The sequence below is a fragment of the Triticum dicoccoides genome, chromosome 5A (genome assembly GCF_002162155.2).
Source record: "Triticum dicoccoides isolate Atlit2015 ecotype Zavitan chromosome 5A, WEW_v2.0, whole genome shotgun sequence".
NCBI lineage: Eukaryota > Viridiplantae > Streptophyta > Magnoliopsida > Poales > Poaceae > Triticum > Triticum dicoccoides.
This window is the reverse complement of record NC_041388.1, coordinates 80,161,477-80,177,449: the sequence shown is the minus strand read 5'-3', so window position 1 is coordinate 80,177,449 and position 15,973 is coordinate 80,161,477. Positions and strand designations below refer to the sequence as shown.

At 44.4% G+C, this 15,973-nt stretch overlaps 2 protein-coding genes across 2 annotated transcripts; both read left to right on the top strand.

Moving 5' to 3' along the window:
- The first annotated feature begins 2,560 nt into the window (after positions 1 to 2,560).
- LOC119299478 (protein misato homolog 1-like) lies at positions 2,561 to 6,565 on the top strand. The gene is made up of 9 exons (XM_037576700.1): positions 2,561 to 2,821; positions 2,903 to 3,004; positions 3,086 to 3,131; positions 3,292 to 3,370; positions 3,990 to 4,341; positions 4,490 to 4,739; positions 5,307 to 5,549; positions 5,632 to 5,748; positions 5,917 to 6,565. Exons 1-9 carry the CDS (start codon positions 2,750 to 2,752, stop codon positions 6,363 to 6,365), a joined length of 1,710 nt encoding a protein of 569 aa, XP_037432597.1. The 5' UTR covers positions 2,561 to 2,749; the 3' UTR covers positions 6,366 to 6,565.
- A 1,630-nt stretch (positions 6,566 to 8,195) lies between these two features.
- On the top strand, positions 8,196 to 13,360 carry LOC119299477 (calcium-transporting ATPase 10, plasma membrane-type-like). The gene is made up of 7 exons (XM_037576699.1): positions 8,196 to 8,546; positions 9,216 to 9,270; positions 9,379 to 11,330; positions 11,418 to 11,576; positions 11,767 to 11,938; positions 12,018 to 12,316; positions 12,640 to 13,360. Exons 1-7 carry the CDS (start codon positions 8,370 to 8,372, stop codon positions 12,886 to 12,888), a joined length of 3,063 nt encoding a protein of 1,020 aa, XP_037432596.1. The 5' UTR covers positions 8,196 to 8,369; the 3' UTR covers positions 12,889 to 13,360.
- The last annotated feature ends 2,613 nt before the right edge of the window (positions 13,361 to 15,973 follow it).

The window sequence follows — 15,973 nt, the reverse complement described above, 5'->3', positions numbered from 1 at the left end:
TTCTATAGGTTCCAGCCATTTTTTTTCCAGTTTTGGGAAACTTTTATAAGGTTCCTGAACAGGTTTTTTCCTTGATCTGTTTTTTTTTCATTTTCTTTTTATCCTTTTTTTCTTTTCTCCCTTTCCCCTTTTTTTCTTTTGTTTCTATTTCGTTTTTTTCTTTTGTTTCCTTTAATTTTATTTTCCTTTCTTCATTTATTCATTTTTTAAATCAATGTGTTTTATTGTTTTTTCATAAATCCGAAAATTGTTCAAGATTTCCAAAAATCTTGAAAATTTTCAAAAAATATACGGAATTTCAAAAAATGTTCCCATTATAAAAAATTATTTATAAATTTTTAAAATTGTTCATGTGGCAAAAAATGTTCTCAAATGTCCATTGTTTCATTAGTTGAAAAAATGTCCATGTTTCAAAAATTGTTCACATTTTTAAAAAACTGAAATTTTTTAACATATTGTTCGATATGTTTTCTTAAAAATGTTTACAACTTTTTTTGGAAAAAAAATCTTAATTTCAAAAAATATTTCTGCTTTAAAAAATATTCAATTTTAAAAAATGTTCATCTTTCCATGTTGCAGAAATTTTAAAAATTGTTCACAAATTTCAAAAAATATCCATGTTTTCAAAATTTTTTTGTGTTTCTCAAAAACTGTTCGGAAGGTTATTTAGGAATTATTTGGAACTTTAAAAAATGTTCCCATTTTCAAAAATTGTTTTCGGATTTTAAAAAATGTTGACGTTTCCATCTTTTAGGAGTTTAAAAAATTGCTTTTCCAAATTTTGTTTTGGAATTACTATATATGTTCCCGTTTCAGAAAAGTGTTCACGATTTTCAGAAAATGTGTTTTAGCATTTAATGATTTGCGCTGCCTTATGAAAAATTCCTTTTGTAATTTCAAAAAAAAATTGAATCTGCGCTGCTGTTCAGTTCTTAAAGGTTTGTGTTGTGTGATAATCACCGAAGCTTGCTAGCTCAACTGCCTGTATCGCCTTCACTCTCAGGAGCAGATAGATATTGGGTTCCATTCCCCGGGTGGCACTTTTTTTGTATCTAGTCGCTACAGTCGAAAAAATGGCCCAGAAAGCCTGCCAACTGGATGCTCTGTGCGAAGCCCCAGCATTTGGACGCAAAGAGCGTCTTATAGGGGAAATCGCTAATTGAGAAATACTCATTGCAAAGATCACTTCCATCTTCCAAAGTTGCGACAAATGGCGCTCTGCATGTGCACCACTTGTCCCAACCTGAGAGTTTTCCCTTTTTTGGTAGATCCGTTTATTCAAAATATTTTATCTCTTAAACTGTGTATCCAAATGTCGAAGCGTTTTCACCGTTGGATTTCTCACGTCAAGATTTACAAAACTAGATCCCATGTTGATAGGTTTTAACGAAAAAATGGATAAAAAACCGAACCGGGAGCATAGGTTTTTCCCTTTCAGAAAGAGGCACGCTCATGCCTCTCGCGAAATCATACCCGTGTCTCTCGCGGAAGAAAAAAACAAAAAACATGTTTTTTTGTTTTCAAGGAGGCATGATCGTGCCTCTCGCGGAAGCAAAATCGTACATCTCGCGAAAGAAAAAAAATAGAAAACGCGTTTTTTCCGTTTCCGAGAGGCATTGTCGTGCCTCTCTTGGAAGCAAAATTGTGCCTCTCTCAGAAGAAAAAGAAACAGAAAACACATTATTTTTTCATTTCTGAGAGGCACGGTCATGAAAGCACAACCGTTCCTATCCCTGGGCATATCTCGGGCCGGGCCGGGCCAAAAAAGCCCGGTGCTAAAAACCCAAGTTCGAGCCCGACCTGACCCGACCATCAGGCCTACAAAATCGGGCCCGAGCCTGAGAAAGCCCGACACGGCCTGGTCGGCCTGGCCCGACTACGACTTAAAACACGTTTTGTGCAGGCCCGAGCCCGGCCCGATGGCACACTCGGGCTCAGCCCGGCCCATGATTTTTGGGCCATCTGGGTCGGGCTGCCCATGGCTAGGTCTAACCGTGCCTCTCGCGGAAGCAAAACCGTGCCTCTCGTGAAAGAAAAAAAAACAGAAACACATTTTTCTTTTCCGTTTCCGACAGGCACGGCCGTGACTCTCGCGAAAAAAGAAAATACGTTTTTCGCGCATTTTTTTCTATCCAAAAGTTAAGGAAGACCGATGAAAAATCGAAACATCAAAAAACTTAAAAAAAACGTTTTAAAAGCCAAAAACGTGTGAAAAAATAAAAATAAAAATAAAATCCGAAGGAAACGCCCAGAGCGCGACATGTGATGGACGGCTAAAAACACGCCAAGTGGCGTTGATTGTTATGAGGTCCCCGGAGAAGCGCTCGTCAACTAGTTGCTCTCTCCTATAGGACCTCCCTATAAGGCGCCATTTAGGAATTGCCTGCCCATGACAATAGTCTTTTTTTTAGAAGAGCCCATGACAATAGTCGCTAGTAAGAACTTGGCAGAGAGGCTGGTGGTGGACTGGAGGCCCATGGTATAGCCTCGGGCCCATGTTCAGCATGACTACAGACTGAACCGTGTAGCGCTCCCCGTCGAGCAGTCCACGCCCCCCACCCCCACCCCCCTTCCGCCGCCTCACGCCGCCGACGAGCTCACCGCCGCCGCCGCCGCTGCCGCCAACGAGCCCACCATCTGAAATCGTTACAGCGCGAGCGAGCCGCCTCTTCATCGTCTTCTTCTTCTCCGGCTGCGGCGACAGCAACTGGTTGCTCCGCCACGCAGTCCCCGTGGGGCGACGGGAGAGATGAGGGAGGTGGTGACGGTGCAGGTCGGCGGCTTCGCCAACTTCGTCGGCTCCCACTTCTGGAACTTCCAGGTACCGTCTCCGCGACACCCTAAACCCTACCTTCTTCGTGACGACAGGCACTCAATTCCCTTCTCTTTGCTTGCTCTTCAGGATGAGCTCCTCGGGCTCGCCGACGACCCCGCCGCAGACGCCGCCTTCAGGACCGCGCCGCTCGACATGGACGTCCTGTACCGCACCGGCGAGACGCTCCAGGTAGAGCCAGGCCAAGAGCTTATCTTAAATCATGCATCATCTCCATCGGATCGTCTTAGTCACACTGCTTAATTTCGTCAGGGCGTCTCCACCTACTGCCCCCGTTTGGTATCTGTTGGTTCTCGAGGTAATTTACTTGTGCCCTTAATTTTTGCATGCGCTGTTGTGCTGAATTCCCTCCAACTCTATAGCAATGTGTGACAAGATGCCTTTGTGGGAATGTGTAACTTACCTGTTATTTTGTCAGTGGTTGTGTACATTACATTTTATAATTATACCATTTGCAGGGTCTCTTGGTTCTTTAAGTTCCTCCGGTGCTCCGAGCCTGAGTAGCGCTGCCTCGGATCAGCTCAATGTCACTACATGGCAAGTGACACTCTTAACTTCTCCTGAATTTGTGTCCGTGCCTCGTTTGCCTACTATGCCCCTCATGCATAGTTGGTTGTTTTTGTGGTCTTTTATACGTCGTAAGCTAAAGAGAAACAGGAGGGTTTTGTCAATGTTGTTTTGGATTGCTTGTGCAACTGGGCCAGAAATGCACTAGATTCAGACTAACTGAAAGTAACTTTGGATATCCATGAATTGTTGTACAAACTGAGGGAGCATATTTAAATTGCCAAAGCAAGAACATATCACATTATCAGGATATAACTTACTGTATATATGTTTGCTTGATACTAATTTTTTTGCAACCTGTAGGAGTAGTGAATTAGACTTAGCCTCTTACCCTCATAATATGGTTACTTTGGAGATTGTGATGATGCATGCACTTATCCAACTGCTCTCACAATTTCTGCATGGTATCTGCATACTCATTCAGCCTAGGAATGAGCCGCTGATAACTGTGCTTTTGTGCAAATCATGCTATTAGTGGGTAATTGCAGGCTAATATTGTCGATCATTAACTCAAGTTAGAGAGCACCCATCTGTGAAAAGTTTATCAAGCTCAGAAAGTACCTTGATGAGTCCATTCTAAATGTTGTAGGTCTGGAAATGTAACAAGATCGGTAGAAAAGCCTCATGGGCGGAACTTGTTTCTGCAAAGCTTAACTGAACAAGAGCCGAACCCAAGCACTAGCAATGGTGGGAACAACTCTCAGAAAAGTGTAGAAGATAAGGACTTAGTTGAATGCTTAGAGAAGGATGTTAACTTTTGGACTGATTATACGAAGGTTCAGTATCACCCTCAAAGCTTGTATGAAATGTATGGGTCATGGACAGACTTTGACAAGTTTGACAACTTTGGAACTGCAAGGGAGGTAGTTTCAGAATGGTCTCTAATGGAGGAGATGAATGAGAAGCTAAGGTTCTTTGTTGAAGAATGTGATCACATTCAGGTCCCATATTTTCCCCAATAAACTATCAGTGAATACTTTATTTGTAGTTATACTATGGTTTATGTTTACTAGCGCAACGCACGATTTTGTATGATTTCCCCCTTATGCATTTTGTTGAGGTCTTGCATTAATCCATAATTAACTGCAGGGTATCCAGTTTATTGTGGACGATTCGGGAGGGTTTTCCAGCATAGCTTCTACTTATTTGGAAAACATTGCTGATGACTACACAAACACACCTGTATTGCTTTACTGTGTGAGGGATCCAGTTACTCATGGATCATCCAGAAATCAAAGGGATACCATTACAAGATCTTTGCATGATGCTGTTTCACTTTCAAAGCTTTCATCCTTTTGCAGTTTGATGGTTCCAATAGGACTGCCTTCTCTCAGTCAAAGTATGCTTTTATCCAGACTACCGCATTTGTTTCTGTGCTTTATTCTAGTACAATTAGATGTGTGAATTCTTATATATTTGCTAAACAGGCAGGAACATATTCTGTGCCACCATTTTTTTATTGCATCACACTTTTTCCAGTAGCTTGGTATCACTGTTGTTTAATTTCCTGTGCATTTTGATCTTATGCTGAAAACATTGCACTTAATCACACTTACTGTCTTAATGAAAAGGCGGAACACCTGCCGGTTAGCCTAAGAAAAATCACACTTGCTGTGAAATATCAACTCATTCACTCAGCTTTAAAAGTATTGTGTATATTTTATGGGTCAACTCAGCACACATCACCTCCTACTATAAAGTACTCCCTCCGTCCCGAATTACTTGTCTTAGATTTGACTAGATACAGATGTATCTAGACACTAATCTAAGACAAACTTTTTGGGATGGAGGTAATACTCAGTACGTACATTACTAAGCATATGTCTACTTATTTATTTTTCACATTATCCAAATTGAATTATTTCATGAGCATAGGAAATAATTTTTATTTCATTTTTTCTCATAGGTTCTTTGTCACCCTTCCTTTCTATACAAGATGCAAAACCATTCCACTCCAGTGCAATTTCTGCAGCAGCGATACATTCAGTAACTGTACCATTTAGACTACAAAACGCTGGGCCGGCTTCAAACATAGCACATTCATCTGGTAATATTGATATGCGCGAACTTGTGCACATAATATCTGATCAGGGTAGGCAGAACATGGTTACTGCTCTGGACGTAGCAATGCCTGCCCCTTCTTTGAAAGGTACACATTGTATGTTCCCTGTTTGGTCCGACATGGGTGGCAACTTAATCTTTCTTTCTAACTGCATACTCTTAATTGCTAGATGGAAATGATCTGTGGAACATGAAAAGCCTCCACACACTGACCCCTGAAATCAGTGACGACGAAGAAGACCCATACTCTGTTGAATCATTGGTGGTTCATGGAGTTCTGCGTGCAGGTTTGCCTAAGACTTTGAAATCCATTTAATTCTTACTGCGTGCCATGCTACATTGCTGCTTGAGCTCTTTATGTGTCTATATTGTCACTTACTATTAGCTACATTGGTACTTGAATTGTACATTTACATGTAGAAACTAAATTACTTGATGTAAATTTGCTGATGCAGGTGGGCATCGGGCATCAATATCACAAGTGAAGGGCTCCGTGTGCTCAGCTTATGAAGCCAGAGATACAAAACCAAAGTTCTCTCATCTGTCAGTGTCACCCTGCCCGCTCCCCATTCCCCTCCCGTTCCCATCGATCTTCAGGAGCAACATCGGCCAGCACGGCGAGATCCTCAGTAACCACGTAGAGGGAACCCAGACAAAGGGCTCACTCGACGTCGAGTCGATACCGATGGCTGCACGCCTAAGGTCGAGCAACGCGGTACTGCCCTTCATAGAGAGGCGCTCGCTGAGCCTCCAGAAGTTCGGCATTGCCAGGGGCGCTCTGGGGACCCAGATACTGCGCGACTGGGGCTTCGGGAGGGAGGAGATGGAGGACATGGGCGAGCACCTGTCGAAGATGGTCCGCGCTTTCCACCCCGACGGCGGTCTAACATCGGATTCTGACTAAAACCCGACTCGTTCTTCTTCTGTGTGCGGGACATACATACATGCTGTAGAGCTGCTGCAGGGTGTTTTTGCTGGGCTAAAACTCTTGTGATACGTGTGCGGTGGATGTGGGTGCAGCAGCTCTGGCCTCTGGAATATTCTCATGCATGTACTACCTCTACCTGCTTTGCAATTGAACTGAAGATGCGATCTGGCGTCCGAGGGGGGGTTGTCAACTTGTGATGCATATGCCCATGGCCGTTGGTATTATCTCAGCACGGGCGTATGCAATGCCCACACATGCAATTGTTGTGACATTCTGGCCATGTTGATCCTGGATCCAGATCTCCGTTTTCTTTTCCGTTGTTTTCTTAAGGTAAGGCGCCAATGCGGCTTCTGCATCGCACTAGCGGGGGGTTTGCAGAGAAGGGAAAACGATGTGGATGGAGACCTGACCGACCTGTCAAATTTCGGAGGGCTTTGGCATATATGAGCATTGCGAATTTTGACTGTTGTGGAGCATGGAATTCAGCATGGCACGGTACGAGTTTCGCTCCTGTATGATTGAATTGGCCCGTGAAACCTGGTACTGGTGTCTTGGTTTTCTTGACTTGTGCGTTTGTTTTACTTCACCGCGTCTCATTTTCCACGGGGTTATAATATGGTCCTTGACACTGGTAGTAGATCTGTCTGCGTACAAGAAAATGGCGCCTAGCACTTGCATGAATGAGTGAGGGAATGGTTGGTAGCGAGGCTCACGTGGCCGGCATGTGCAGATAACGCGTGAGGCGAGGCATACAAGACAGTCTCGAAAAGAGAAAATAAAGCACCCCCTGTCATGGGTTAGTGAGTGGATTAGCTAGTCATCGTTAGAGGTTAGACATGAGACACGGGGAAGAGGGCAAAGGAGCTCGAGAGTAATGAGTGCCATGTTTTCTTAATCGATCGCCAGAGCATGCACGTACATCAGTTCATGAAAGAGAAAGAGAGAATGGAGCCGGTGAATGAATTCGGCCCGACGGCTCCACCAAAGGGTGTTTCTCGTGTGCCTTAGTACTGTAACGAACATTAGGCGCCCCTTTCACAAAAAAACTAAAATTAATACGATATGGGGAGAGTGATCTTTCTTTTTGGTTGAGACTGATAGGGGGAGTGACCCAGAGTTTTTTTTTTTTTTTGTGAGTTGAGTGACCCAGAGGTTAAGCATGTGATTCTCGCGATTCCATCAGTGCGTCCGTGTTCCACGCCGTGTAAAGTGTGCAGCAGTTATGTTAAAAAAAGTGTGCAGCAGTTTATGCTCCTCCTCTGTATTTTTGTTCCGGAACAAAAGAATCTCTAGTTTCGTTTTGTCTTATCACGCGTCTGTGCTTGTACAAAATATACACCTTGTTTCTTTGCTCCATTCGCTTTTTTCATGCTGCCAAACACATAAGAGTACGTACTAGTACGAGTTTTTTCTGCGCGGGTCGTCGTCTCATTTATACCTCTCCGATGTTATCAATACATGCCATCTCTCTCTAGGTATCTATCTATCTCTATCCCTACAGTATTTATACGCGAGCATTAATTAATTCACATATACGCGCCGTATCCGGCGCCTCTTTTCTAAAAGGCACCTTCCTTGTACCTTCGTTTTTGTTCTCAGATACTACATTGGCAGCACTAGTGACGTTGCCGGGAAAAGAAACGCATCAGTGACGTTAACGAAAAGATTTTTCTTTTCTTTGCGCAAAAAAATAAATGAAAAAAATTTCTCTCTCTCGGTACGTATACATGGCCGGTGACTTCGGGTACTTTTCTACTCGTTTGACCCAACGACTCGGCGAGCGAGCGCGCGATCTCATTGGTCAGGGTCAGGTCGCCACGCCCACACACACACACTCCCCATCCCCAAACTCCGCAGGCACAAACCCAACCAACGCGTCAATCCCGGCTCGTGCGCGCCGGGGCAGGGATTTTTTGAGCCCAGCGAGCGAGCGAGCGAGGAGTCTGCCGGAGCGGCGGCGGCGGCGGCGGGCGAGGGGGGATGGAGAGCTACCTGGAGGAGAACTTTGGGGGCGTCAAGGGCAAGAACTCGTCCGAGGAGGCGCTGCGGCGCTGGCGCAAGCTCTGCAGCGTCGTCAAGAACCCCAAGCGACGCTTCCGCTTCACCGCCAACCTCGACAAGCGCGGCGAGGCGCAGGCCATCAAGCACGCCAACCACGTACGCGCCTCCTCCTCTCCGCCCTCCCTCCCACTTCCGCTGCTGGCTAACTAATTTGGTCCTCTGCGCGGCCTCGCCCGGTGGTTTTGGGCGGGGCTTCCCGCCGGGATCTGCGGCGGTTCTGGGATCTGGATGCTGGAGCCGGGGGTCGGCCTGGCCGCCGTGACCGGAGCTCGTAGGGATTCACGCCGGCCGGCCGCGTCCTCCGCCAAGATTTAGCTTCGAGCACCCAGAGTGCTGCTGCTGCTAGCTTAGCTTAGGAGGGTTGGTAGGGTTGTAGCCCAGTGACCGGCTGGTTTAGCTACACACCTCGTGGAGTTCTCAAGTGAATTAACCAACTCCACGGTGTTTTGTTGGAGCATTTTGGGGTGTATGTGATCTGCTTCTGAGATCGGTAGATGGGGGCCATAGCTTAAGCTTAGTGCCAATTTGGCACCTGCCCAGTGCCTAGTTTGCTGCAACGACATCATATGACTTCTTTGCACTGTTTTCAGTAGAACAGTGCTATCCTAGTGCACGGCCATAATGGGTGTTGGGAGTGGCTAGTTTGAAATCCTATTCTACAATAATCACTGTACTAGTACCAAATTCGGTCCTTAAGTGGTCTATAATTAGTTTCTGCTCTTATTTCACGAGGTTACTGAAATTCATGCTATTGATGTGTGACAGGAGAAGCTGCGGGTTGCCGTGCTGGTGTCCAAAGCTGCACTGCAGTTTATACATGGTAATAATTGATCGCACGACTTCATGTTTTCTCGGTTGTTTTGAACATTTCCTATATACTAGTAGTTACTAGTATATAACCGTGCCACTGACAAACAAATATCCCCAGGCCTCAAACTTCGAAGTGAGTATGTTGTCCCTGAAGAAGTCAAGGCTGCAGGGTTTCAGATTTGCGCTGATGAACTGGGGTCCATTGTTGAGGGTCATGACAGTAAAAAGTTGATCATCCACGGCGCCGTTGCCGGAATAGCAGCGAAGCTTGCAACTTCGCCGACAGATGGGCTTGATACAGCCGAGGACAGCATGCAGCGTAGGCAGGACATATATGGAATAAACAAATTCACAGAAAGCGAGACCCGCAGTTTCTGGGTGTTTGTGTGGGAAGCTCTTCAAGATACAACTCTTATAATTCTTGCTATTTGCGCCTTTGTCTCGTTAGTTGTTGGCATTACGATGGAAGGATGGCCAAAAGGTGCTCATGATGGTCTAGGAATTGTTGCAAGTATCCTCTTGGTTGTTTTCGTCACCGCGACAAGTGACTATCGGCAGTCGCTGCAATTCAAGGACCTGGACAAGGAGAAAAGAAAAATTCAAGTGCAAGTTACAAGGAAAGGTTTCAGGCAAAGAATATCGATATATGATCTTCTTCCTGGAGATGTCGTCAATCTGGCAATCGGAGATCAGGTTCCTGCTGATGGGCTCTTCATTTCTGGGTTTTCTCTTTTGATTAATGAGTCCAGCCTAACCGGCGAGAGTGAACCTGTTGTTGTAAATGAAGAAAACCCTTTTCTTTTGTCGGGTACCAAGGTCCAAGATGGGTCCTGCAAGATGCTTGTTACAACAGTTGGTATGCGAACCCAGTGGGGAAAACTAATGGCTACTCTCAGCGAAGGCGGGGACGATGAAACCCCACTGCAGGTCAAACTTAATGGAGTGGCAACTATCATTGGTCAGATCGGACTATTTTTCGCTGTCATAACTTTTATCGTCTTGTCTCAAGGGTTAATCAGCAAAAAGTATCACGATGGTCTGCTCTTAAGCTGGTCAGGGGATGATGCACTGGCAATGTTGGAGCATTTTGCTATTGCAGTTACCATTGTTGTGGTTGCTGTTCCTGAGGGATTACCCTTAGCAGTCACACTGAGTCTGGCATTTGCAATGAAGAAAATGATGAATGACAAGGCACTGGTTCGCAACTTAGCTGCATGTGAAACTATGGGCTCAGCTACTACCATCTGCAGTGATAAGACAGGAACACTAACAACTAATCATATGACTGTTGTCAAGACCTGCATTTGTGGAAATATCAGAGAGGTTAACAGTCCTCAGAATGCGTCTAAGTTGTGTTCAGAACTTCCAGAAAATGTTGTCAGAACTCTTCTCGAGTCTATATTTAACAATACAGGTGGTGAGGTTGTTATTAACCAAGATGGGAAACACCAGATCCTTGGTACCCCAACAGAGACAGCCATATTGGAGTTTGCAATGTCAATAGGTGGAAACTTTAAGGCGAAGCGTGCTGAAACTAAGATTGCAAAAGTGGAGCCTTTCAATTCAACAAAAAAGAGGATGTGTGTCCTTCTTGAGCTTGCTGACGGAGGATACCGTGCACATTGTAAAGGTGCTTCAGAAATAGTCTTGGCTGCATGTGATAAGTTCATAGATGAGACAGGTGCTGTTACCCCTCTTGATAAAGAAACTGCTGGCAAGCTCAATGGTATTATTGATGGTTTTGCTAATGAAGCTCTTAGGACATTGTGTCTTGCTTACAGGGAAATGGAAGAAGGCTTTTCCATTGAAGAGCAATTACCACAGCAAGGGTACACATGCATTGCTATAGTAGGTATTAAAGATCCTGTTCGCCCAGGTGTGAGAGAGTCTGTTGCAATTTGCCGCTCTGCTGGAGTTACGGTGAGAATGGTCACAGGTGACAACATAAATACAGCAAAGGCGATTGCCCATGAATGTGGTATACTCACTGAAGATGGCCTGGCTATCGAGGGACCGGATTTCAGGGAGAAAACTCTTGAGGAACTCCTTGTGCTTGTTCCAAAAATTCAGGTTTGATGTGTTTATAATATCCTGTTGACTTCTAATAGTGTTTACCATCTATCTGCAAGTCTCATCTCATAATTCCGTGTATTGAAGGTAATGGCCCGATCATCACCGCTGGATAAGCATACACTTGTAAAGCATTTGCGCACAACATTCAATGAAGTTGTTGCTGTTACTGGTGACGGCACAAATGATGCTCCTGCCCTGCATGAAGCAGATATTGGACTTGCAATGGGCATTGCCGGGACTGAGGTGAGAATGCTTGATCATTAAAGAGACCAAGCTTAATCTACTAGGAGGTGTATCATACCGTATTGTTTTAATGGAGTTATGCAAATTTATTCAGCCTTTCAGGACCTGAATATTGCAAAGTTCACATTGTATTCTGGTATTCTTAATTTTTCACTCATGTTATTCACTAGCCTAATGCACTCTTATTCAGGTGGCGAAAGAGAGTGCCGATGTCATCATTCTGGACGACAATTTCTCTACAATTGTAACTGTTGCCAGATGGGGGCGCTCTGTTTACGTCAACATTCAGAAATTTGTGCAGTTTCAGTTAACTGTTAATGTTGTTGCTTTACTAGTTAACTTCTCCTCAGCTTGTTTTACAGGTATGCCTCCTAGTCTTGATGATACTTGTTACTTCCTATGACATACCCTCCTATTGATAATTTGCACTTGCAATGATAGGAAATGCGCCACTGACAGCCGTTCAACTTCTTTGGGTCAACATGATTATGGACACACTTGGCGCGCTTGCATTAGCCACTGAACCACCCAATGATGACTTGATGAAGAGAGAGCCAGTAGGAAGAACAGGGAAGTTCATCACAAATGTAATGTGGAGGAACATTTTTGGGCAATCTCTATACCAATTTGTTGTTATGTGGTATCTCCAGACGCAAGGAAAAACCTTTTTTGGGCTTGGAGGCTCTGATGCTGATATAGTGCTGAATACAATTATTTTCAACTCATTCGTCTTCTGCCAGGTATGTCTACTGCTGTAAATCCCCTCTTTTCCACCGGTGATGTGTTTACCAGGACCTCGGTGATAACCTACAGAAGGCAAGGCAATTTGTGATCATTTCAAGAACCCCTATGCGGCGAACTTTAAAAAATAATAATGCAATAGTGTAATGCTCTGATAGTTAGGTAAATAAACACAGCTGGCAGAGGGTTAATATGAATTTGGTGGAAGCGAAGGTGCATAGTTCGGCATGCAGACCTGTTGTGTCAAAGTTCTGAAATAAGATTGCACATTATTTTTAACGGCGAACTTGGACTCTCACTAGATTTGCGTGTGCTATCTCAGGTGTTCAATGAGATAAGTTCGAGGGAGATGGAGAAGCTCAATGTGCTCAAGGGCATGCTGAACAACTATGTCTTCATGTGTGTCCTCAGCAGCACGGTCGTCTTCCAGTTCATCATGGTCCAGTTCCTCGGCGAGTTTGCCAACACGACGCCTCTCACCAGTCTCCAGTGGCTCGCCAGCGTGCTCCTTGGCCTTGTCGGAATGCCGATCGCCGTCGTCGTCAAGCTCATTCCCGTAGGGTCTTCCTGATGAAAAGGGCAACCCACCATGCGAAGGAGGTGTGGCGAAAAGACCGATTCCATAGTGTGTGGACCTGAATCCTCCATGCAGGGTCTTTTGGGATGCATGGAGAGCAAGCCTGAGAAGAGCTGCACTAGACAAGTTTTAAAGCCTACGAGTGTGGCAGATTTGCATCATATTGTTGTGTAAGAAGCATTTGTATCTGGTGCTGTGCTGGGGCTTAGGGCCTGCTCCTCAGCAGATCTGTAAGATTGATGTCTGGCTGGGATTCAGACCAGAAAAGATGTATATTCTGTGGATCGATAAACAGAAACCTGATCATTTCGACCCCTTTATTCCGTCTCGGCATATGACCGAGACCTTCCTGGAATGGGGCGCATGTAGTCCAGAGAGAACTAGTGCCTTATGTTGGATTTCAAGTGTTTACCGTGAAATTCTTGAGCTCTTCTAAGATGGTCCCAAATTGATATGAGATATTTTATGATGTTGTATTCTGTGATTAACCTACATGCATAATATGTAAAGAAAATGTAAGAAGTGAGCATTAAATATGTCAACAATATTTCTGTTCGATCTTGTATACTTATACCGTATTTATATACATAAATATTACCATTGATCGACCAACAGTTTTGAGCAAACACTCCTCTTACCTCTTCGAAGGTAAAAGAGAGTGTCTTGAAAAATTTGTGTTCTTAGTTATTACTTCCGTTCACTGCAATAAGATGTTCATTTATTTCAGTCTATATGTAGCCCATATTGAAATATCCAAAACATCTTGTTGTTTTGGATTTGTCTAGATATGGATGGATATAACACTAAAACGTGTCTAGATACATCCATATCCGTATCTCGGCAAATCTGAGTCAACTAATTTGGGACGGAGGGAGTATAAAGTAAGTTTGAGAAAAAAAATGCCCCTTGTGCCTCCGATGAAATGGTGGTGTGCCACAAATTCATCACAAATAGACATTTAGAGTAGATTCATTGCATAATTACACGATACTAGTAGCACATTAAACATAACCATAATATAATTAAACACTACATTACCGCTACAATGATGTAAAGCGAATTAAAATGAGATAAATATATAAACTATCCCTACTCCTTGTCGGAGGAGAGCTCGATCACCCCCGTGTCGGAGCCGTCGGTCTCATGCTAGTTGGCGGTAGTGCGAGTCCACAACATGTCATCATCGTCAGAGTGATTGTCGTCGAGCTCGGTGACCATTTGCTTCCACTCGGCATCGCAGATGAGAGGTTTTGGTGGTTCACCGCCGCCACACGCTCGATGAGGGGTTGGTGAGGAGCTCTGCCATGGGGTGATGGCACTCACCTTCGAGCCACGCCTCCGCCGCATGGTGCTCTACCTCCTCAGCTAGTGCGCCATGATATTGTGCCTCCTCCTCCTATGAGAGGAGGCCGATGGCGTTGCCTTCCTCCTCCGACACACTGATTGCTCTATGCTCATACCAGTGAATTCGGATTCAATGGTAGCGAGCTCCTCCTCCACCTCCATGGCGTTGTCGTTCTCCTCCTCCTTCGAGCTCATATCCTCGCCGACCGCTCGTGTCGCGCGTGCTGTCACATACGTGCGCTCCTCCACGGCGAATTTGGCGTTGGTGTCTAGCTTACTACTAGGTGTATAGCCTAACAAGCAGTTGGGTCCTCAAGTACAAGGGTTTGTAGTAAGTGGCAATTTTTTCCTCGGTGAGAAACCAAAAAATCAATCCGTGGAGGTACAAGGTTCTCACAACAATGATAAGCTCTGCAAAGCAAACAAAACTTCATTTGTGTCCCCAATAATACCAAGAAGAGTGTCAACCTTGCTAGCCTTGCTAGTTGTACATGATATTAAAAGATAACGTGATAGATAATATTTTTGTATTTTCAAAATAAATAGTAACTTTTTGTCTCTCGATAAAGGACGCTTTTATTATCTTAGCATCAAGCCGATACAAAGCATTATGAGTAACACCCGACCTCTGAATAATTAGGATGCACACGACAAACCTCGAAAAGTCTGGCAAAAAGAAATGAATCTACATTGACAAAACAACAACAATAGAAACATATAGACCCAGGTTATGCTGCCACCCATGTTGGAAAAAAAACCTTCATAGCCACCCGATCCAACTCCGTACAAACCGCCTTGAACAACAGTTGACACTCCATTCGTTGTAGCGTCGACCACGTATGAAGAGAGTGCATACACTGGAAAATAACATGTAGAGGAGAATCATTTTTTTCATTATAACGAAATAAATAGTAACTAGAAATAAAAGTGCGCGTAAAATTTGTTGCAAGTGGATTTTATGCTAAAAAACTAGAGCAGGGTTCATAGGTTCACCAAGCGTAAGGGCATCTCCAACGCCATCTGACGGGGTCCTGTACCCAGGGTACCTAATGTAAGGGAGCCCGACCTTAGCCTCGTACAGGGCCCACCAGGCCCAAGAGACATCAGGGAACCCTAGGGAAGCAAAAACGATGCGCGTGCTCTCCAAGTCTAAGGGCGGCGGCAGAACTAATCTCACCGACCCTCATGTAAACCCTAGACCTCTCCTGCTTATATAAACAGGGGCGGAGCCAGGATATAGGCATAGAGGGGGCAGACGACATGAAGCCGGCACAAATTTTTTTTTGGCAGTCGGAGCGTATGTAGCAATAGATAATATTGGTCAATAATTTCACTTAAATGCCAAGAAGATGAATTTTATTATCAAACTACTCTGAAATTAGAAAAACGCCCGTGCGTTGCAACGGGGCCACATTAACTTTAAAAGTTCAATATCAATTATGTTAATATTACATTTAATATTCTCATACATATTAAGTGACATTGACGATCTTTTTTACCATCAAATTCTCACACACACCCTCTCCCTCCCTCTTCCTCACTCTCTCTCCCCCTCTCCCTCACTCGGGAGGTGGGACGAAAATAAACCCGGAACGGAGACTACCAACTGAGACATTAGGAGTAGAGATCATTTAATTGATAAGAATAAATAGAAACGGTGTTAAAAAGGAGAAACAGATTAGAATACATTGAAAAACCAAAAGGACGATATAAAAGGGGATTCGCCCTGCCCCCC

Excerpts from the sequence above, each read along its gene's own strand:
- LOC119299478 (XM_037576700.1), top strand. The coding sequence starts at position 2,750 with ATGAGGGAGGTGGTGACGGTGCAGGTCGGCGGCTTCGCCAACTTCGTC. Across the intron at positions 3,005-3,085 it reads GCACCGGCGAGACGCTCCAG|GGCGTCTCCACCTACTGCCC; the intron begins GTAGAGCCAGGC and ends TAATTTCGTCAG. Across the intron at positions 5,749-5,916 it reads TCATGGAGTTCTGCGTGCAG|GTGGGCATCGGGCATCAATA; the intron begins GTTTGCCTAAGA and ends TTGCTGATGCAG.
- LOC119299477 (XM_037576699.1), top strand. The coding sequence starts at position 8,370 with ATGGAGAGCTACCTGGAGGAGAACTTTGGGGGCGTCAAGGGCAAGAAC. Across the intron at positions 8,547-9,215 it reads CCATCAAGCACGCCAACCAC|GAGAAGCTGCGGGTTGCCGT; the intron begins GTACGCGCCTCC and ends GATGTGTGACAG. Across the intron at positions 11,577-11,766 it reads TGGGCATTGCCGGGACTGAG|GTGGCGAAAGAGAGTGCCGA; the intron begins GTGAGAATGCTT and ends ACTCTTATTCAG.